At 44.3% G+C, this 23,102-nt stretch overlaps 2 protein-coding genes across 10 annotated transcripts in view; one reads left to right on the top strand and one right to left on the bottom strand.

Moving 5' to 3' along the window:
* Positions 1-375: 375 nt before the first annotated feature.
* LOC123393135 (translation initiation factor IF-2-like) overlaps positions 376-23,102 on the bottom strand; it is a 39,271-nt gene continuing 16,544 nt past the window's right edge. The window contains exon 3 of the mRNA XM_045084217.1: positions 376-1,643. Within this exon, the coding sequence (XP_044940152.1) occupies positions 950-1,643 (694 nt within the window). The 3' untranslated portion in view covers positions 376-949. The remainder of the gene's footprint in view (positions 1,644-23,102) is intronic.
* The window catches only part of RALY (RALY heterogeneous nuclear ribonucleoprotein), an 80,382-nt gene continuing 58,785 nt past the window's right edge, over positions 1,506-23,102 (top strand). For 4 of the 9 annotated variants that reach the window (XM_045084092.1, XM_045084093.1, XM_045084095.1 and 1 more), the window contains exon 1: positions 1,506-1,638. The gene's annotated coding sequence lies outside the window, so the exon portion shown is untranslated. Of the gene's footprint in view, positions 1,644-2,011; positions 2,384-23,102 lie in introns of those variants that run through there. The other 5 variants (XM_045084097.1, XM_045084096.1, XM_004746608.3 and 2 more) reach the window with 5 other exon arrangements.

Consider the following 23,102-nt stretch of genomic DNA (forward strand, 5'->3'; position numbering starts at 1 on the left):
ATTTGATTTCTTCCTCTGAAGGGAGACTTGGAGGTCATCAAACAACATAGCAGAGTTGTAATTGTTGGTGTGGCAGGGCCAGGATTCCATTCAAACTCTGCTGTTTTTAGGACTTGGCAGGTTCTGGGGGTAGCAATGTGACAAATACGATCATGAAATCACAGGTGGGCCACATGGAGACTTTCGACAGCCTTCAAGAAGTCTATATAGCTGAAGACTGAAGGGCAATGGTCTTCGTGTGCACTAGGAAGACCCCTCCGATTGTTCCGTGGAGGCTGGAACACTGATTTGGGTCAGAGTTTCCGGCAGGAGAAATTTTCAGGAGAGAGGACCACGACCCAGATCGGGTTATAAAACATTTCCGGCACACTAGAAGGGTAAAGGTACTTGAAACCTCCTTTGTAGGTGGGAGTGGCACGTCCTCCCCAAACCCAACCCAATCGCGGCCTCTCCGCCCAGCCCTACAGTAAGCAGCGAGGCGCTACCCTCCTCTACTCCCACCCGGTTCCCTGAAAGTGAGAGGACCTGGAGCTCCTTCCTACTGCGTCCCTTACGCACTCCTCCCGCACCGCCCCCCGCCAACGTGTTTGGGTCCCATCTCCAGGCCCCGCCTACCTCCAGCTTCAGCCTCGCGACCCGCCTTTGGTCACGCCTCCTTCCGGCTCATCCCCATAGCGGCCACCTTTGGGCCCCCTCCTCCCTCTTCTCTTTCCGGGCCCGCCTTCTTCTGTCCCGCTTCAGTTTTTCCTCCCTTCTGGATCTCCCTTCCGCACCGTCTCCCGCCCCCTCTTCTAAGGGCTCCGCTTCCCCTCCAGCCTCGCCTCAGTCTCCCTCCACCCTTGACTCCTCCTATGGGCACGGCCTCCCTTTAGCCCCACCCGCAACCCCTCCTTCCAAGTGCAGCCCTGCTCCTGGCTCCGCGTGGCCTCCACCGTCTTCCATACCTGCTTTACGCTTCTCTCTTTTCCGGCATCACCACCCTCTCAACCCTGCCCCCCTTCGGCTCGCTTATTGGTGTAGGAGAGTTTCTGTCTCTCCCACCCCAACCCTTCCAGTCCTTAGCCCCGCCTCTCCAGGCTCCTTCCTCAGTCCCTCCTCCCCGGCAGGCCCCGCCCTGGCCCCGCCTTCCTCTTCTCCCCGCCGAAGCTCTGGACCTTTCCAAAGCGAGGCTGAGGGGGTGGGGAGAGCTCGTGCTCTCGGGAAGCCGGGCTGTGTCAGGGTGGGGCTGCGGACTCCTAGCGCTCGTGTCCTCGTGTCCTCCTCCGGAGACAGAGGCGGGGGTGGGGAGGGAGGGACCAGGACCAGGGCCGGAGCGGCGGGCGGGGCCAAGCTGAGGAAAGCCGTTCGGGGCGCCCCCACCCCCGCGCGCTTCAGTGGTGTCGGCCGAGGGAAGGACTCGCGGCTGCGGGGCTCGCGCCGCTGTCAGTGCGGCGGGGCGCGCGAGCGGCGCGGGTGTAAGGCGGGCGCAGCCGGGAGAAGCTGAGGGGGCGGCAGCGGGGGCGACTCCCGCGCGTGTGCTCAGCTCCTCACGCCGCGGCCGGAGCAGCCTTCTTCCTCCTCTCCCTCCCTTCCGCCCCCGAGTGCGGCGGCACCGCCTCCTTCCGCGCCGCGCGGCTTCCTCCAGACCTCTCGGCGCGGGTGAGTGGGGGCCACGGGCGCCTCCTTAGGGGTGCGGGGGACTGTTCCTTGTTCCTTTTCGGCCACCAGCCTCTTCGCGCGGGTTGCTGCCTATTTTTAGAAACTCTTTTTTTCGGCCATTCTGGGCGTCCCAAGAGCGGGAGTAACTCCCGTCCCCCTCCCCACCCCCGCACCTCCCCCAGCAAACCCCGTGTCGCTGGCCCGGCCCTTCAGCGCCTGCCCCCGGCCGCCTGGCGTTCCTTGGCCGCTTCCTCCTCGCGGGCCGGGCCTGGGCTAGGAGTTGGCGGGGTGGGCCCGCGCCCGCTCGGAAGTTGAAGTCTTTGTGCTCGCGCCCCGCCCCGCCCGGCGAGGGGAGGAGGGAGAGGAGCGGCGGCCGCGCAGGGGAGGCCTGGGCGGGCCGGGCCCGGGCTCTGGTCCCGGCCCGGGCTTCTTCCGGCTCCCCCTCCCGGGCTCGGTCTGCCGGCCCCCCTAGGCGCGCACAGCTGGCCCTGCCTCGCTCCCCACGGGCCTCAGCGCCGCCTTGGCCCCCACCGCTGCCGTTGCTGGGCTCGTTGCACACCTTGGGGCTCGGAGAGGAGCAACAACGCGCCCTCGAGCTGGGGCGGTGTTCCGCACTTCACGCAAGCCCCACCGTGCAGCCGAGCTTCAGTTTGCCCCTCCTTAAAATGGGGAAAAGAAAGTCGCTTCGCAGGATGTTTGTGGATTTAGGGAGCTAGTATGTGAGAGACGCGTTTAATACCAACAGGTAACATTTAATGGACTTGACTAGGAACTTAGTAAACCTTATTTCTCAGGACGGCCTTTGGGGTATTCCCCTTTACAAAAGCAGAAAGCAAGGCACAGAGAGGTAAAATAATTTGCTCCCAATCACAGTTAGTAGCTACAGAAGTGTAAAGCCGTGGTACTAGAAGTACCTGTTATTTATTTCTTAGTGTGAGCTTGTGTAATCCTTTAGTGCAGAGAGGATTTTGACTTACCCTTGGGTCACTCCGTTTTCCCTGACTCCTAGGGTAGTGTCCGTTGTACTACGGATGAAATCCCGTTCTGGGGATACGGGAGGTCCGAGGGGAAAGAAATTACTGTGAATTTCTTGCTAGTATTGCCCCGTAGAATTTGATGAATGTAGGGGACTCCAGATCTCAAGCTCAGCTGACTTTCTCTGGGTTTTTGGCTCAAGGAAGGCTTAAGTCCTAATAGTGAGGTCTATCCTTTATTTGTGGGATGTTCCTGCCCGCCACCGTCCCCCCCTCCCCCTTCCCAACAGCCAGACCTTTTGTGTTCTCTATAGTGTTTAGATTTCCAGCTCCTACTTGGGGAAGGAGAAGCAGGAAATGGCTAAAGTCAACTGCTTCATCTCCCTTCTTGAAATAGGGTTTTATTTTTCCTTTTTTCAGATGAGACCAAGAGTGGGTAAAAGTGAACTAAAATTAACTTTGGCAAGTTTCTAGTTTTCCAGTGTGTTTGATCTCTATTATGGGGAATGTTTTAAAATACGAGTTCCTGGGTGGCATCTTGAAGGAGTCTTCTAATGTTTTGTATTTGTTCTTTGCAGTCTGCAGGTCTGTTGTGCTCTCCTCTTTCCAAAATTCTGCATTTAGAGTTGCGGTATGTAGTACCTGGAAGGGTCTTTACCATCTAGTCTTTTTTAGCTGCCTTGTTCCTTCTACCCTGTTAACACTGGAAAGGGGAAGTAAGTTGTCTAAATTTACAGACTGCGTTAGTGACAGAATCAGATTTATAATTCCCAGTCTTTTGGTTTGCAGACCAGTAATGGTTTTATTTCTGCCATCCCTTGACACCTTTGGAAGGGGCACTAAATTACTTACTCAGGCCTTAACAGACCAGGAATCCTGAGTAAATTTAGATCTTGAGAAAGTTCGTTAGTTCCAACCTCTCTCCATGCCTCAGGTTTAGCATTAAAAGGAGTTCAGGTTCGGTGCACAGGTGTGCCAGTTCTCATTAGTCATTACTCTTATCATTTGGTACTTTGTTTATGGTGTATAGTACTCTTCTGGAATCATCCGATTTCTAACCCAGTTCTGTGAGAGGTCTTGAGAGTTTGCTTTAAGTCTCCTTTTTACAGCTGTAATTGAGAATTGAGACACAGCAAGATTGGGGCACTTGCCTTGGTAAGGTCACCAAATTAACAAGTGGTGAGGACAGGACACCTTTCATGGGCAGAGGATTTGATGAAGCATCATTAACTGAGCCACTCATTGTGGCTCTGTGACGCTGTTTGTGTGGAGACTGAGAAATGACTGTGAAAGTCTATTGTAGTAGTAGGAGGAGGAGAAATAATACCTAACATTTATTAAATACTTACCGGGTACCAGTTCCTGGACTAAGGTCTTGCTGTGGGGTATCTCGTTTATTCCTCAGAGTGGAGTGTTTGAATTAGGTATCATTATCCCTGTTTTACAGAGGTAGAAACAGGCTTAGAGAGGTTACATGACTTGCTCAGGATCATGTAATTGATAACCTGAAACAAAATAACTTTGAAGCCAGTGTGGGTTCTGTTCTGTTCTTTTTCTCTTTCTTTGGTAAAAACATATATGAGGTAAAATTTGCCATTGTAACCACTTTTAAATGGATAGTTGTCTGGCATTAAGTAATGCACCCATCACCACTAACTGTCGTTGTCTAGAACTTTTTTATCTTCCCCAACTGAAAATCTGTACCCATTAAACACCAACTCCCTTATTCCCCTCTTCCCGAAGCTCCTGACAACCACCATTATATTTTGTCTCTGAATTTCATTACTTTAAGAACCCCATATAAGTGGAATCCTACCTTTTTTTTTTTTTTCCTTGGTCCTTTAGTGACTGGCAAAGTTGGCACTTTTAATGCCTCCCTTTACCTCAGGGTGCTTTGTAAATGCAAAATGATTAGTCCTTATCTGCAGTAGGGTGTGGCATGCGGCCCCAGAGCTGGAACTGAGCCCTATTGTACCTCTGGCTAAGCTCTTTTCCCGCCTTTTTTTTGCTGTAGATTGGAGTTCTTTATCACAGAAGCCTTTTCTGGAAATCTCTGCCCCTTTTGTATCTTTCAAGGAGACCTCCTACCCTTGAAATAGAACACAGAGGACTCTCCACCCTGGCCTTGTTTGCACCTGCCTTTCCGACTATCCAGGGTTTGGGCATATCAGGCTGCAGTGATCAAGAATAGCAGTGCTGTGACAGCAGCTCAGATCAAAACTACTCAGAGGACGATTAAATGGATTACCTTTATGAAATGCACTCTCTCTGCTCTCCTCTTTCCATAAAGTCACACAAAAAGGATTAGCTTTGGGTTCCTAGAGGGTGTTCATGAATACTCACTGCTTGCAGGTGGTTAAGATGGAGTTAAATGCCTTACAAAAGTCCATTAGGTTTGACTGTTTCTCTGTGTTTGGGACATTGTGGAATATGGTGTTTTTGAAAGGTAGTTGGAATTTTGTGCTGATACCAATGGGGTGGGGTGGGAGGTTTTCCAGAGATGGATAATAGGGCAGCAAACAGATCTGAGCATGTTGCACTTTGCTTAAAGATCTGATGGCCTAACATTACCTATGTATTAAGTTCAAACCCCTGAGTGCGATAATGAGGTCTGAATGTGTTGAATTGTTTATTGGATAGGATCTTGTAGTTGAAGGGCTTTTAAAGTCCTGTCCACCAGCCAGCCATCTGGCCAACGTTTGAATTGGCTACTTGCTGGGATTCGGTTCCATTGGACACTTCATTATTAGAAAGTTTTTCATTTACAGAAAAATTATTAAGCATCTGCCATGCACAATCCTAAGCTTGGGATCTGAGTCTATACAGCCTTGTGGGGAAGGCAGGCAAGGAAACAGGCAATGTGAGAGGTGTTGTGAATAGGGATAAACACTATTAGACCATAGATGAGTGGTAACTAACCCAGCCTTGGAGGCTTCTTCAAAGAAGTTGGCTGAGCTCAGATCTCAAGAAAAATAGAGACATAAGGCAGGAGGAAAAGATACTTGGAGAGTTGAGGAGGAGACAAAGATAAGACTAGGCAGAAGGAATAGCAAGTCTCGAGATGGTGGTGGTAATAGTTGACACTTTTTTGGCTATTTCCGGTATCAGGTGCTACTCTAAGCATGTAACATGTGTTAATTTTTCCTATAACCACCCGAGTACATACTGTTACTCCTGTAGGTGAGGAACAGACCCAGAGGGGTTAAATACATCTCTCACGTTGCTCAAGATTCCTGGGTGGAGCATAAAGCAAAAGATGGGTGAATATGACAAGAGAGGAGATGAGACTGGTAAGGTAGGTAGAGCAGAAGCCAAGTCATGAAAGGGCCTTGTTGTCCCAGTTGAGGAATTTGGACTTCATTGCAGGGTGAGGGGGGGGCCATGCTCCTGTGGGCATTTTAGAAGGATATCTCTGGCTACCTGTTTGGGGAGTGGTTTGGAGGACTAGAGCACCATAGGCAAAAAGACCAGTTAGGAGGAGGCTGTTGTGGTAAAACAAGTAGGAGATGATGGTGTTTCAAATGAAGAATGTGTATATGTAGAAGGAATTGAGCACTGAGACAGAACAGTTATTGGTGTGGAGAGTCATCAGGGATGACTTCTTAGATTTCTACCTGGTGCAGTTCTGTAGATGGGGATGCTGTTTACTGAGGTGAAGGCATAAGAGAGGAGGTGTATTTCTCATGCAGGATCGTCTTATATCTGCTTTCCTTTACCTTCTAGTTGTTGATCTAGTTCTCCATATGGAGGGTTGGGGGTGGGGCATGCATGAGGGACAGTATTGCGCAACACATTTGGTAACTGTTCTGGCAAAACTAGATGATGTAAACACTAGTTTAGAAACGGAGGACATACTAGATTCCAGACATTTAGGCCATGCATAACCCTGAATACTGCTTACATTAAGCCAAGGAATGCTTACGTTTTTCCTAGACAATGCCCTTTGGTACTGAGATTCTTTCCATCTGCTAATATGGCCCTCTCTAAGTCATCTATGTTTACTACCTGCTAGGCACAGGGGGAAAACAAGGTAAATAAAATGTAGCTTCAGGAGCTTGTATTAAAAAAGGCAGCAGTTCTCAGTAGCTTAGATAACAGTGGTAGAGGTAGAGGGTAGGGTGGGGCAGATCAGGAAGGGACAGAATGGAGAAGGACCACAGGGGACTTTTGTTGGGGCAAGTCAGGAGACCCTGCTTTTTACTCTAGTCTTTTCATCAGGTGGCAAAGGTCCAGGTTTATTCATCTATGATATTCTATCAGTAATGATAGAAAATAATGATGAGATGACTACAGGGGTCCCTTCTAGCAATAACATTTTATGATTCTAGATGATGGTTTAGATAGTGTATCTCTTGGAGAGACATTTTCTTTCCTCCTTTCTCTCTCTCTCTCTCTTTTTTTTTTTTTTTTGCCCCAGGCAATGGTAGGGGAAGGCGTAGAGATAGGATTTTTCACATGAATGTCTATAGAAACCTAGTTTTTTTTCAGTTTTAGCTTCATGTATAAAATGTGTAACTGGAAGGGGGAGAAGATGACTAGTAATGTTAGCCTGCTGATCTACAACTACCCAATAGTTTCAGACCTGAGGTGTAGTACAGCTTTTTTTATTTTTAATTTTTATTTGTTTGTTTATTTTAAAGATTTTATTTATTCATTTGACAGATAGAGATCACAAGTAGGCATAGAGGCAGGCAGAGAGAGGAGGAAGCAGGCTCCCGGCCGAGCAGAGAGCTGGATGCCGGGCTTGATCCCAGGACCCTGGGATCATGACCTGAGCCGAAGGCAGAGGCTTTAACCCACCGAGCCACCCAGGCACCCCTGGAGTACAGCTTTTAGACTCAGAGAGAAGGGGGCAGTGGGATAAACTAGCAACGTAGTCGTGAGCCTGAGAACCATTCAGTCTGATTCCTGCTACTAACTCAGTTTGTATACTTGGCTAACTCCTTTCCTTCTTTGGCTGGCCTCATTTCATCATAAAATCATCTCAGACCTCCCTGAAGTTTTGTAAAAGACCAAAAGGGTCGGAGCCGGAGAAGTTTGGAGGTCCTTCTCTACTCAGTTTCATCTCCCTGCTTAAGTGAGTATCTAATAGAGATAGGCATCTACCCAAGTATCATCATTAGTTATCTTTTCTGTTTCTAAAACCCACTCTTTTTCCTTCGTTTTAGTGTATTTTACTTCATAATGTTCTTGGTGTGAATAAATGGGCTGTACCTCATGGAGGAGGGAGGAAGGGTGGAATATCACTGGATTCCAGTTTATATTCCTAAAAAGGCATTCAGGCTGTCCACTGTCCTTTGCTCTACATGAAGGGGTAAGGGGAGGGAGGTTGTGGTTGAATACTTAGATTTTTCTGAGACACTTGTATTTGGAGTGCTCCTCTGACTAAAGTGCAAGTCTGGCCATTCTCCCCAGCATGCTCAGTGTGGTTCCATTGGGGGAAATAGCAGGCATTTGATGCTTGGTAAAGACATATAAATTGTAATTACCTAATATTCTCTGGGATCTCAGTCTTACTGTCTAAAACAACAGGGATGGACTGGATAATTTTGAATGATTTTTTCCCCCCTTAATTGTATGAATTTCTAGTTTTACATAAGTGGCTTTGCTAGAGCATTGAGAGTATGTCAGAGGGCTAAATTCTGGGTTCACAGATAACTTTTTGTATATAAACAGATGGATATTGCTTTTTAGAGTGGACAGATTGCTGAAAAATTGCTTGTGGAGTGAATTTATCAAATTGTCTGCTGATTTCCATTATAAACTTGGAGCTGTGGTTCCATGGACAAACTTGGAGTATAAGACTATAAAAAAATTACATTTAAATATGTAGCAAACTGTTTAAAATCACAGAATAAAGAGAAAATTAAACACACACACACATATACACAGTATAATATGCCCAAACAGTACTAGGACTGGAAAAACACTAGACTAAAAATTTGCATTTCCTTAGAGCTTCAGGTTTATGAGATAGATACCTCTGCTGAGGTTACCTGGCCCTTGAAATGCCATCTGTGGAGAGTGAATAGTTCTGTTTATTTGTCAAGGTAAGAATCATTGCTTTATTCCAAGTAAATATTCTCTTTAGAAGGCCAGGCTTATAAGCTTAATATTATTGGCCAGGTTTTCTTCATTCTAGAGACATTTATCTGGTATTTAGCAGTTCTCCTTTTTGTTTTATTAAGGATTTTACTAAGCCTAGTTAAAGGTATTGTTTGCGTGGTGTCTGTTGATCTGTTTTTCTAGTTTCCTTTGTAATTTTTTGTGCCAGTGAAAGCAAGCTCAGCAGTAGACTTAAAAGAATCATTTTCATAACTCATTATTTCTCTAGGTCTGGGTTTCCTTTCTCGAAGTATGATCATGTTGCATTGAGACATCAAATGTTGTTCCGTGCTTACACAGACCACTTTAAGGCTTTGGGACTTTGTTCTTCCAGATAGCTGTAATCTGGCACTGAGTGACAGTGTTGTCAATATAGTAATGATAGCTATGCCTGAATCAGTTGAACATAAGAACATCTTTTCTTCAAACCTTAAAAGACTCACTCTAAATTGATTTTCACACCAATTAAAATCAGCTCTTACTAAAATTAGGGGCTTGGTAGAGTTACCATGCCAAATAGGTTACCTAGCTGCTGTAGTGTGATTATGCTTGTGTAGCTGCTTTCCATCTCAAAGTTCAGTTATTCATTTCTAGGAATTTGGAGTACCTGTTGTGTTCTCTCTATGGAGAACATAAATACCTAGCAGGACATAATTCCTGCCCTCAATTACTTTCAGTTTTGAGAGGGAGACAGAGAGGTACAATAGATCCTAGCTCTTTCTTACTCCTGAAATTTGGGGTGAGGGTTCAGACTGGAAATAGCAGAATTGATGGATGTATCACTAGGCAAGGAGACCTGTTTGAATATGACTTCCAGTGTTTAGAAAGATTTATTTTTTAGAGGGAGAGAGAAAGAGCTTGCACTCAAGCAGGTGGAGGGACAGAGGGAGAGAAAAAGTCTAGAAGCAGACTCCCCACTGAGCACAGCCCAACATGGGGCTCAATCTCAGGACCCTGAGATCATGATCTGAGCCAAAATCAAGAGCTGGCTGCTTAAACAACTGAGCCTCCCCACCTTTATTTTGCCTCTCTTTATCCTTTGTTGCTGAGGTGTCCCACATGCAGTGTATAGAGTGAAGAATATTAGGGTAGGAGACAAGACTGTCCTTCAGGTTTGGGTGTCTAGACATCTGCCTAGTGCTTTTCCCTTTTCTCCTCACATCAATTCTCTGGATGGCTTCCAGAAAGATTTGATATTGTCTAGGTTCTTATTTAGGAAGGAAGAAAATTAAGTTTCATATTGAATTATTTTAAGTTTTATTATACTCAGTTTTGAAGTAAAATAGTTTTCTATTTTGCGTGTAAGTAAATTATTTGAGGTGTGGCTTCTGGTATTTGCCCAATTTGTGACTTATGAGTTGTGATTAAATTGTGGTTCTTGAAGCCCACTGCCACTGTCTGTGTCAGCCAACTTTGACATTTTGCAGCACAGAGCCTTTGGGAAATGGAGGGACTGTTGAATTTACCCTGATCTTGAAGGGTAAGATCTTCCTCTTTCCTGGTCCCTATACTCAAAAAAGTTTGTTGGGATGCTGTGTTGTGTTCATAATTTCTCCCAACAATTTAGCATTGCCTATGAGGTCTAGAAGAGGAAATATGTCTGTGCCTGTTCTTGAAGTATTGCGGACAATACTGAGATCAGCCATCCAAATGGGAGCACACCTAGTGCCTTCTTGGGGCTGTGAGGGATGACATGTATAGCATATTCTTGCTTTCAGGGAACCTATGGTCTCTTTGGGGAGATAAGATTATCATGAATATGTATCTAACAGTAAGGCAGTTTGGTATAGATAGCTTGGTTTGGAAGACCAAGGTCTACCCTTATTTCTTGGTACTAATTTGGCCAGGTAAATGGAAATAAGTCATTTTTCCTCTTGGAACCTCCATTTTGTCATCTATAAAAATGGGGTTAATATTTCATATCTTAACTTCCTCACAATGTTACTGTGAGGAGCAAGTTAGATAATGTTACTAAACGTAAAAAAGAACATTATAAAACAAGATGATGCAATTTATATGTGAATACATGAGTCATTTGTCATAGTTAATGGGTAAATGGCAGAGTTTCCCATAGAAGGGGAGATCTCGGGGCACCTGGGTGGCTCAGTGGGTTAAAGCCTCTGCCTTCGGCTCGGGTCTGATCCCAGGATCCTGGGATCGAGTTCCACATCGGGCTCTCGGCTCAGCAGGGAGCCTGCTTCCTCCGCTCTCTCTGCCTGACTCTGCCTACTTGTGATCTCTGTCAAATAAATAAATAGAATCTTAAAAAAAAAAAAAAAAAAAAGAAGGGGAGATCTCTTTGGGTTGGAGTGATCAGGAAGAGTGGTCTGAATCAACCTTTAGGATTGGAGAAAAGAATGGTGGAAGCATTTAGACAGGAGTAGTGATGAGGCAAAAGGGTAGGAAAAATTTCAGGGGGAGCATTTAGTGTTTTGCAACCTGAAGTCACAGAGTGGGCATATGTTCAGCTTTCGTAGTTACTGCTGAACAGTTTTCAGAGGCATACCAGATTACACTCTCATCACTGGTATGTGAGAGAATTCCTGTTGCTCCATGTCCATGTCAGCACTTAGCATTGTCTGTATTTTTCATTTTAAGTCCTGCTGGTTGGTGCGTAGTTACAAAAATGAGTTTTAAGAACCATGTTAGGAATTCTCAGGTACCATAAAGAGTTAAAGGGATTGGGATTACAGAGGAGGGAGAGATTGCTTCATTTGTGGGGGTGTGATACCAGGGAATATTTATGGAGGTGTGAGCATTTTGCTGGGTTTTATAGGAAAAAGATAGTGACCATATGTTATCTGGGACCACTTAGATTCTAATATTCTGTCTGGTTATGTTTATAAATTGTGAACCATTATTTCTGTGTCTGGACTCTACTTCCAGATTATCCAGAAGCAGCATCCAGATATCCCTTCTCAGTTGCTGTGCCCTTCTCCTTTCTCCTCCCATTTTTTCCCCAGAAAGTTTGGTCACAGGAGATTTTAGGCTGTAGAGATGGAGAGAGGACATTCTGTATGACGGGAACATCTTGAATAGAAACACATGAATGACTAAATTGAGTGGCATCCCTATTCCTGCTTATGAGCTGGGGGTGGGGAGGATGTGTCTAATACTTTTAAGGGTGGGTGATGCCTTCTCATAGCCTTCTGGAGCAGGTGGAAAAGGTCTGCTGTTCCCAAGCCGATTTGTATTTAAGCTGGATAGAAGGTAAGAATGACTCTTTGCCCATAATTACATCATTTCAGGGAATAAATTAATCCAGTGAACAGTCATACTTGAATTATGTTGAGAGTTTGTCTTCTCTTAAAAGAAGGGGGAGGGGGCGAGAGGGGAATGCCAAAACCTCAAGAGCTTAGTCTCTCAGAGCTCATCTATTACTTGTATATTTGCTCAGGGAAAAATTGCCATTTCTTTGTCAGCTTTTATCTTGCCGGTTGGACCCTAGCTGGGTGTGTTTTTTCCGTACTTTTACCAAATCACTTTGAAGGCTGGCTTGAACATTGATCATTTCTTAGAGCCTTTCCTCTTTGTTCTGTCAGTAAATATTAGAAAATGGACCTTAAATTACCTGGTTGGTGGTAATAGGTGGCCCTGCCTGCTCCCAGAGAGCAGTACTTCTATGTTAAACATTAGTCTGGTCCCGATCCTATGTCACATCCTGGGGTATTTGTCTGGAGAGACTGGGGATGTTAGAGCTGCCACTGGGGACATTTACCAGAGGGTATTTTGGCTTTCTGTCAAGGAGACTAGTTGAGTACCTAAAAATCTGAACCTAGGTTCTACACCCAAGTCTGTGTTTCATATTAATAATTGCTGCCATGTGTTGGGTACCCACTGTGTTGAGAATACTATGCTTTGTACCATGTGTTCATACTAACAGGGCTGATGTTTATTGAAAGTTTCTATATGCTAAACTCTGTGTGTTTGTATATATACAGATGTTTATAAATGATGTATTATAAAACTGAAGTTTAAATTTCTGTCATTTACATGTTACATAAATTTTATATGTCATATATAAATCTGTCTATATACATATATATAAAAACATTTATTCTCACCTCATCCCTAAGAAGTGGGTTCTGTTGATCGTCATCATATAGTTGGGAAACTGAGACATTCTGAGGTTAAGACATATGCCTATAATCACACTACCAGTAAGTGGAGTTGCCAGGATTTAAACCTAACCAGTTCTTTTTAATATGGAAAATTTTAAACATACACAAAGTAGACAGAATAGGTTAATGTAGCATGATACATCCATTGCTCAGCTTCAGTTCACAATCATATTTTGTTTATACTCCTACCTGCTTCTCTTCCTGTGCTTTGAAGGAAATCTCAGCTATTCTATTTTGCCCTTAAATATTTCACAGTATATTTCTAAAGGATGACTTGTTTTTGTTTTTAAAGATTTTATTTATTTACTGGATGGAGGGAGACAGCGAGAGAGAGAACAGAAGCAGGGGAAGTGGGAAAGGGAGAAGCAGGCTCCCTGCTGAGCAGGGAACTCAATGCAGGGATTGATACCAGGACTCTGGGATCATGACCTGAACCGAAGACAGACACTTAGTGACTGAGCCACCCAGACACCCCTAAAGGATGACTTTAAAACAACCACAGGGGCATCTGGCTGGCACAGTCAGGAGAGCATGTGACTCTTGATCTCAGGGTCGTGAGTTCCAACCCCAGGTTGGGGGTAAAGTTTATTTACAAAACAGAAAACATGAAACACAACCACAATGCCATTTTCATACCTTATAAAATTAACAGTTCCTTAATACCATCAAAATCCAGATTGTGTTCAAATTTTCAATTATCTCATAAATGTCACAATCTTATTTTTAGTTTGACTTAGGGTTCATGTAAGATCCACATATTTTAAATGGTTGTTACATATCTTAAGTTTTTTAATTCATAATTTCACTTCTGTTTTTGTGGTTGTTACCTTTATCTGTTGAAGTAACTGGGTTTTTCTTGTAGAGTTTTCTGTGTTCTGAATTTCCTGTAAATTGATGGTTGTATCTAGGGGGCAGTATGTCTTAATCTTCATGGTAACCCTACAAAAAAATAGGTATTCTTATTTTGCAGATGAGAAAACAGACTGAGAAAGATTGAGTTGGGTGACTTGCCCATGGCCTCACAGCTACCTTGGATGTGAACACAGACCTTCTTGCCTCCAAAGCCTGTGTTCTTTGTTTCTTTACCACTCACCCAATCTTTGAGCTTGGGCAAATCACTTTAAGTTCTCTGGGCCTTAATTTCTTTGATATGTATACTGAGAGCTTCCACAGCACTGGTGGTTTATATATCTGTGACCATTTGAGTGCCTACCATGTGATGATGGCATGGTACTAGATGCTGAGGGTGATGCTCAGATGAATAAGACTGTCTTGAGTGAGCAGATAGCTAGGGACTGTAGGACCATACCCTGTTTCAGACATGGAGCCTGTTTTGGCCATGGTGAGGCTATAGGAGCTTCCTAACTAGCCTCCCCGCATCCTTTCTTGCCCTTTCCCATGCCATGCTCTCCTCCCTGCTGCCAGGTGCCTTTTTCTAAAAACCATTTTTGTTGTGTTCTCCCCTGTTCATAAATCAAGTTTGAGAAGTTGGTAAATAAGAAACAAAGTTTTTCCAGCAATAAACCTTCCCTCCTTGGATTGAGTTACTGTTTCAAGGGCAGCTAGTCTTTTTTTTTCTTTTCTGTTTGGCATAGGTGTTACTGCTTTTATGGGAATGCTGAGGAAATCTGGAGATGATAGAATAATGCTGGAGTAAAGCACGGGAATGCCGTCTTTCAGGGGAGAGCATACATTTAGATTTAGCATTGTACTCTTCACACCAAGGATGTTTGACCCTAATGGGGCAGTTGTGCTCTTTTCCAAAGAAAAGGAACTTGGAGTTGTGGAAATCAGGGACAAGAGTTTTTTTGTTTTGTTTTGTTTTTTGTTTTTTTTAAGATTTTATTTATGTATCAGAGAGAGAGAGGGAGAGAGAGTGAGCACAGGCAGACAGAATGGCAGGCAGAGGGAGAAGCAGGCTCCCTGCCGAGCAAGGAGCCTGATGTGGGACTCGATCCCAGAACGCTGGGATCATGACCTGAGCTGAAGGCAGCTGCTTAACCAACTGAGCCACCCAGGCGTCCCAGGGACAAGAGTTTTTAAAGATATTTCTTTGAGGGGAACTAAGCTGCTGAGCCTTCATTTTACTGGCTAGCCAAGCCATTGAAGTGAATGTAGTATATAGGAGTGAATGTGGTATAGAGCAGTGGTTTGAGTCTGTAGTAATTTGGGTGGCAGACAGTTGGCGCTGGGTCCAGACTGACATAACAGCTGTAAGTAGTAAAGTCAAAAGTCCAGAGAAGTAAGGTTCAGGGTGTTTGTATCCTTAGAGTGCCTTGCATGTAATAGGTACCTAATATCTTTAAATCTTTATTTTAAAAATAATTTTGGCAGTTGATTAAGCCAAAGGCTGTGGAATCATGGGTTCTAAAGCTCAGAAGCCAAGTGGTCTAGGACCCTGGATAGCTCCTTGGAAAAGCAGTGTTCCTCTGACAAATGTTAGGCATCCTTAGGGGACTCCTAAATCTTTCCTGTTCAGAACTAGTCAGAGGATCTTTTTTAAAAAACATTTTATTTATTTATTTAACCGAGATCACAGGCATAGAGGCAGGCAGAGAGAGAGGGGGAAGTAGGCTCCCCTCTGAGCAGAGAATCCAATGCAGGGTTCGATCCCAAGACCCTGAGATGACGACCCAAGCCAAAGGCAGAGACTTAACCCACTGAGCCACTGAGGTGCCCCTAGTCAGAGAATCTTATCCTCTAGATCAGGGTTGCAAACTGACAGCCCCTTGGGGTGTTTCTGGCCTGCATATATATTTTGTTTGACTTGACCAGTGTTTTTATGTTTTGTTTTGAATTGGACCCCAGCCTGGGGATATTCGGGCTGCCTTTCAGTAGAGATAACTTGTATGAGATCAGAGATCCTGGTGTGGGCTATGAGGGTGACTGATTCCTCCTGAAGAGGGAGGAGGATTTTTTGAGGAAGTATCGGGCTGGAACAGTTTTCCTATTCACAGAAGTGGGAATAGCACCCTGCTATTTTATGGAAGAGTTCACTCCTTGAGCCCAGAGCCCACTGCCAGGGACTCATTGTATTGTGACTCCTTGTGCACTGTCTTGTCCATATTTAAGAAGCTTGTAGCTTGGCTTTTTCTGTTTTTTTTTTGGCTCAAAGATGTGATTTCTCATCTTTGGGTAAGTCTGCATTACCAGCTTAGTTTGGCAAAAATGCTTTTGCTAAAGAGTTACATTCTTTCTGTTTATTTCACATTCTATCTTCTTATTGGCTGGCATATTATTTTTATTTAAAGATTTTATTTATTTATTTGACAAACAGAGATCACAGGTAGGCAGAGCAGCAAGCAGAGAGAGAGGGGGAAGCAGGCTCCCTGCTGAGCAGAGAGCCTGATGCAGGGCTCACCCCTAGGACCCTGAGATCATGACCTGAGTTGAAGGCAGAGGCTTAATCCACTGAGCCATCCAGGCGCCCCTTGGCTTGGCTTCTTTAGATAGGGCATATTTGTTCTCAAGTTTGTCAAAGCCCTCACCATTTCCTTTTGTTTCTGCGATACCCAAGTCCAGTGCCAATTGCCATTTACCACCAGACTAGAACTTTTTTCTTCAAAACTCTTGGGTTTTGCTACCTTCTTGGTCCTTTTGGGCCAACCCCACTCTAAATGGAACTCTGTAATATTGGAGGGACTTTGCCCAGTTACCATGCTTCTTAGTCCCCTGGGACTTAGATGAATTATCTTCATTTTATTAGAAACTTTGGTATCCCTACTGGCTAGTAAGTCTGTCTCTTGGCTTGGCTTAGGATTTCACAAGGACAACAAACTAGTCAAGGCTCAGTGAACCGTGTCCTTGTAAAATTAGCATTTTTTTTGCAGTCTCTAAAACTCACAAGTTTGTGTGGCAAGGGTGGCGGGGGTATGGAAGCTGGGTCCCAGTGCCTCATGAAAGAAACCATGACCTCTAATACAGAATTGGTTTTACTTAGGAATTAGCCCCTGGTCTTTTACCCACCTAGCTGTAATGAGCAGCAGCTCCTGTGTGTTGAAAGTAGGTGACTTTTTCTGAGTTACATCTCGTTGCCTGTTCCCTTTGGCTTCTTGCAATTACTGTAACATCATCTTGTATGTGGAGCACCATGGTAATTTCCATGACAACTGGTCATGATTTCCCAGATAAAGGGAGGAAGCTAATATGTGTTAGGGATTCAAAAAGGATATTGGGCTAAGTTCTTGTGATGCTAGTAGAATTTTGAGCTGGAAAGGACTTTTCAGCAGCAAAGTCTTAATTAAAACTTTTCCTTTTTATAGACAGGTCCCTGTTTGAGATCCTTAGCTTAGTGTTCCTTTGTGCTCCCTACTTTATGGCTTTTTTCCATTATATCCTACTGGACCATGAGCTCCACAAATACGAGAATCATACCTGTCTTGTTAATTACTGTTTTCCTGATCCCTACCATAGGACCTAAGTATGTTTTGAGTGAGTAGATAAACTATGTTGGAGTTTCTCAAAATGGGACACATGGGTGCATATTGGGTGATACATGAAATCATGGGATAAAACATATCTTCTTGAAGTATCAATGTACTCAAATTTTTTGAAGGTGAATTAGTATAAATATAATTGGTAATTGAAAAGTTTACTCATTAAATCATGTTGGTATGGATTTTTTTTTTTTAAGATGAGAAGGCCTTAGATAAATTATAGGATTACAGTAGGCTCTTTGACTTTTACCCCACGGGGTCTAGGGTTGCCACAACTCTGTTTTTTTTTTTAAATTTATTAATTTATTTTAGAGAAAGAGCACACACAACGTGGGGAGGGACGGACAGAGGACAAGAAATCTCCAGCAGACTCCTTGCTGATCGAGGAGCCTGATGCTGGGAGCCCAATATCACAACCTGAGCCGAGACCCAGAGTCAGATGCTCAACCGACTGAAACACCCAGGTGCCCTAAGAACTCTGATATTGTTGAGAAGCAAGAAAACTAACTTTTTAAAAACATGAGATCTGGGGTGCCTGGGTGGCTCAGTGGGTTAAAGCCTCTGCCTTTGGCTCAGGTCATGATCCCAGGGTCCTGGGATCAAGCCCCGCATCGGGCTCCTTGCTCAGCAGCAAGGCTGCTTCCCCCTTTTCTCTCTCTGCCTGCCTCTGCCTAGTTGTGATCTCTGTCTGTCATATAAATAAAATCTTAACAAAAAAAACCCCCAAAAACACGAGATCTGATTGGAATGTTAGCAATTAATTGAAAGGTTTTTTAAACAAATTTATGTGGGTCAGACAAAACACATCTTGGGCCTGAGCATCTGTTTGTGACCTAGAAGATAAACAGGTCTGAGCAAGGAACTAGACTTTGGACAGGGCCAAATGGATGATAGTGTCAGGGACAGCTGCCATTCTGAGTTTGACTTCTCCTTGGCTTCATACTCATCATAGCTCAGAGTGGAAAGAATGAAGTTATGACTTGGTAGGTTAGGAAAATCCCATATTGCATATCACCCTCTGTGGGAAACACATTCTGTAAATTCATAGGCTCTCTTAACCCCTAAGAGAGCTTCACCTTTTTACCCTTGTTTTTCGGATGAAATTGAGGTCCAGGGAAGGAAGCAGAACTTTCCTGAGGTCTTGGGCAGGCCCTGTGTCGAACTCTAGACCTTTATTTGGTGTTTCTGCCTCACACACTTTCAGGGCATGCAAGGTGTTTTGGCTACTTTTAGGGTGATTAGTAGAGCTGGGGCAAACTCTGTTTCTTGGCATAACTCTGTCATTTTGTGCAAAGGGAGGGTTGAGGTGGCGGTTAGTAATGTGCTCAGTCTTAGCGCAAAGGGTCTATTTCTGTCACTAGCATCGGATTGACCTTATTTTTTCTACCTAGAAAGATATACAGGACAGCTCAGCAACAAGAAACCTCAGTGCCAAGATCTTTCTCTCCTCGTGCTTTCCTGCTTCTTCTGTTTCCTCTCTTCCAGCTGCTTTCTCCTTGACCCTACTGCCCTACTTTGTGCATCACTTCCCCCCCACCCCAACTCCTAATCCCCACCCTTTTATTCCTTGTTTTTCTGACTGTTGCCTGCCCTTCTCCTCCATGGGAAATTCTTATAATGCCTCTGTAATAGGCAGAGCCTGGGATTGGACCTGTTTGCAGGGTTTTTGAGGGGACTTGCTCTAAAGTAGGGCAACTAAATAAAGGAGAGTAAACATTTTAAAACTGTCCCCATTCTCCACCTCACCCCAGGTTGGCAAGGATAAAATCTCAACTCTGGGTTTGGCTGCAAGGCTCATACAGTCTCATGCCACCTTACTTTGCTGCCTTTTGTCAGCAGCATGGTAACACCCACTGTTCCCCGTCTTCCTGCTCAGTTCAGAATGACTTTGTTGTTTGACTGTTCTCTGAGTAGAAAGCTCGCAGCTCCCTGCCCCCTTAACCAGACAAGCTGCTGTTCATCTTTTCAAAGCATTTCAAATGCCATCTTCTCAATGAAGCTTTCCATGGTCATTCCACTTTGCTTCTACTTTTGTAGTTGTACTCTGCTGTTGTATCACACCCAAATCTGCTCTCATTCATGAAATTAAGATATTATGGGCCAGGGAACAGTATACTACTTATCTTTTTCCTTTGTGTCTTTGTAATAGTCCTGGCATAAATAGTACTTGGAGAATGAATAACAGAAACGTATGTGTACTGATACCTTGGTGTAAAGTTGAACGTTAAATGCTTAGGTCAAATATGACAAAGTGCTGTGGAAGTTTATGGGACTTCTTGAGAGCTAACTTCTAACTGGGAGAAATCTTGGAAGCTTCTAAAAGCTGGTAGCCTTTGAAAATGTCCTTGAAGATTTAGAAGTTGAAAAGCTTGGCAAAGATGGTGGGAAGAACATTCCAGATGGAGGCAGTGGTTGGACTAAAAACAATGAGGAAGTGTAGAGATGAGGCCTCACCACCTACACCACCCATCCCTTTAGCCAGAATTCCTGCTAGAGTGTGTGCTGTTTCTTGGCCAGCCTATAGGAAATTGTCTTTTCCTGTCTTTTCTACCTTTTTTTCTTTCTTCTTTCCTTCTCTTCTTCCTATCTCTTACAACCTGCTTGGCTTTTAATTTTTTTTTCCCCCAACCTTTCCCCTTTCTTTCATCTTCTCATTTCTCCAGTACTTCTTCATTTAAAAAAATTTCTTTTTCTTTACTTTTTTACTTTTCTCTACCTACTTCATTCTTTCTTGCCTTCTTTCCCAAGTTACCCAGGAAATCCAGTCCTTTGGGTTGAGATGTGAATCAGCTATACAATATTTAACTTCAAATAAACACCTCCCCTTGTGAAGCTGAAAAATAATCGTGGCATAATTGTTTCTTATGTGTCTGTTGTGTTTTATTGGCATTGACTTTATTTAACCTCCCACGATGCTGGGGGTGTTGTTATCATTTTTCTTTTTTTTTTAGTAGCTGTCATAATGTCATTTTTAATGAGAAATTTCTGCAGACAGGCCTGCCCTTGAGTGGTATGAGCCTTCAGGCAAAGCTGGGGCTGGATGAGTCAGAGAGGCTCATGGATCTGTTTTCTCATGCATCAAGTGTCTAGGCCACACATACTCCCTCTCCTATCCTTCCAAGTTCATATGCTTTGCAATACATAGACACAAAATTGAGTCACAAAGGTGCAGACATTGCTTCTCTCCCTTACATTTTCAAGTTACCTACTCCCTCCTCTTGCCATGTACCCACACATTTATCCTCCAATACCCCCATCCCACTGTTTCCTAACTATTCAGAATCGTATGTGTTATGGAGGTATCTGCAAGCTTCACAGACACCACACTGTTTTCTTACATACCCACACAAGTCCTTCCCTATACACAGACACATCTCCCGATGCTCTGTGTCTCACACTCAATACCGCACCATCTCCTGCTATTCTTTACATAGCCCCTCCTTGGGTATTTCTAATCATCATAAGAGACATTTTAGTTTTGAAAGGAAATGTCTTTGCTGACAGCCACACTAGTGGACTGTTAGAAGTCTGAACCATTTATGACATAATTCTGAAGCCCTTAGAATAACCTTGTTATGTTTGGGGTGACGGAAGGCTGGGACAGACAATAGAGGGTTACTTCTAAATGGCACTATTATGACCCAAGGTAGATTTGAACCTAGGTGCAAACTGGTCCTGTGATTTCAGGGTTCACTTTTATTGGAACATGATCATATAACTTAGGAAAAGAGAGCCACTGCATATGTTCCATATCACATTCTCTGGGGCAGGACGCAGATAACTATATTTTTCACAAGTTCCCAGAGTCTTTTGTTGTGTAGCCAGGTTGGGAAGCAGTTATCAAGAAGAAAGAAATGAGTAACATGTGCATTATCTTTTTTGTACCGCTTTGGACAAATTATCTTTTCTGGACTTCTGCCTTCTCCCCTGTAATGTAACAAAGCTCATGCTCATAAAGGACTGACTCACTCTTCTTCCTTTCTTTCTTTAAGTAAATCCTAAATGTGGCTTTTTTTTTTTTTTTTTTTTTTTTAAGATTTATTTGACAGTACACAAGCAGGGGGAGAGGCAGATGGAGGGGAAGGGAGAAGCAGGCTCCCCACTGAGCGGGGAGCCTGATGTGGGGCTCAATCCCAGGACCCTGGGATCAGGACCTGAACTGAAGGCAATCACTTAGCCAACCGAGCCATCCACGTGTCCCAGTGACACTTTCATCTCTTAAAATTTTATGCTGCTTTTTGATGAATTCAGTCTGGTATCCTTTTCTACCAAAGAAGTGGTGGCTCTCTGGGTCTACCCTGGGCAGAGCATTTCAGGCTTTGGCCAGAGACCAGCAGAGACAGCCTAGGCCCTGACCTTCTGTCAGAAGTAGTGACACAGGTCCTGATTAGAAATGGATCAATAATGGGCCTGCAGCCAGGCCAGGGGAATCCTGGGAGGAGGTTAGAGTGCTCCTAGCTAGGGAGAATCTGATTACCATGAAGTGGCTTTGGTTACACTTGTCAGCACAATTCTGGTGTAGCCTTCTTCCCTGGGACCAGCAGGCAGGGCTGCCCCAGCAGAGAAATGGTTAACTTGTATCCCCCTTTGATATGTTTTCCCCACCTCTGTAAACTTAAACACAATATGCTACATAGTATAGCTGCCCTCTATTGAATACCTACTGAGTGTTAAATACTGGTTTAAAGCCCATTTGTATGTTTATTTCTCCTACTGTAACAACCTACAGGGATAGGTTTGAAAAGGAATCTGCAGCTCAGAGAAGTGAAATGACTTGGCTCTCCTATGTCACATAGCGTGTTCTGTATTGTACTACATTAGATTTCTGAGCATTTGCATCACTGATTCCAAGCTGATGAAGTGTTTTCTACTAGGACGATCCCTTACTTTTCTCCAGATTGAACTGGAGCTCAGGCTCTCTCCCTGGAGCCCTTCAAAGACTGGAGGAAATTCTTTAAAATCATTGATGAAGAGGGTGGGGGGAGATGCTCTGCTTGGTTTTGCTTTCTCATCTCCTTTCCAAGGTCCCTAAGGAATGAACAGGTTGTAATGGGAGAGATCAATCATCATTTGGGATCAATGGGAGGACTTCTCCTCCTGCATGGATTGTAGAGTCAGGTTTCTGAACTGGCCCTGTGCAAGGAGGGGGAAGGGACTCATGACTGGGTATTTATTTGTAGGGATTGTAGTACCTGAGGGCATAACATGCTCAGCTACCAGTTTTGGTCAGACCAAATTGCCCCTGTAGTTGGTCATTCAACAAGTATTTATTGAGAGGTACCTGAGTAGCTCAGTGGATTAAGCCTCTGCATTTGGCTCAGGTCATGATCCCAGGGTTCTGGGATCGAGTCCCGCATCAGGCTCTCTGCTCAGCAGGAAGCCTGCTCACCACCCCCCTTTTGCCTCTTGCCTACTTGTGATCTCTGTCTGTCAAATAAAATCTTCAAAACAAAATAAGTACTTATGGAGGCTCTCTGCTCAGCAGGAAGCCTGCTCACCCCCCCCCCTTCTGCTTCTCTTGCCTACTTGTGATCTCTGTCTGTCAAATAAATAAAATCTTCAAAACAAAATAAGTACTTATGGAGTATTTCAAATGTGTCAGGGCTTGTGCTAGTGCTAAGAATTCCCATATGAAGACCCAGTTCCTGCCATGAAAAGACCTTATGATCTAGCATCAGAGTCAAACAGGAAACAACCACAGTATTCTTTGTATGCCTTAATGGACGCATGTGCAAGGGATCCTGGGTATACAGGCGTGAAGGTGGGCTTTCCTGGGGAAGAGAAGTTTGATTTGTGCTTTGAAGGAAGAGGGAGAGTTGAGGCAGGCA

Source organism: Mustela putorius, unplaced genomic scaffold, assembly GCF_011764305.1.
Source record: "Mustela putorius furo isolate JIRA1106 unplaced genomic scaffold, ASM1176430v1.1 tig00000743_pilon_pilon_pilon, whole genome shotgun sequence".
Classification (NCBI taxonomy): domain Eukaryota; kingdom Metazoa; phylum Chordata; class Mammalia; order Carnivora; family Mustelidae; genus Mustela; species Mustela putorius.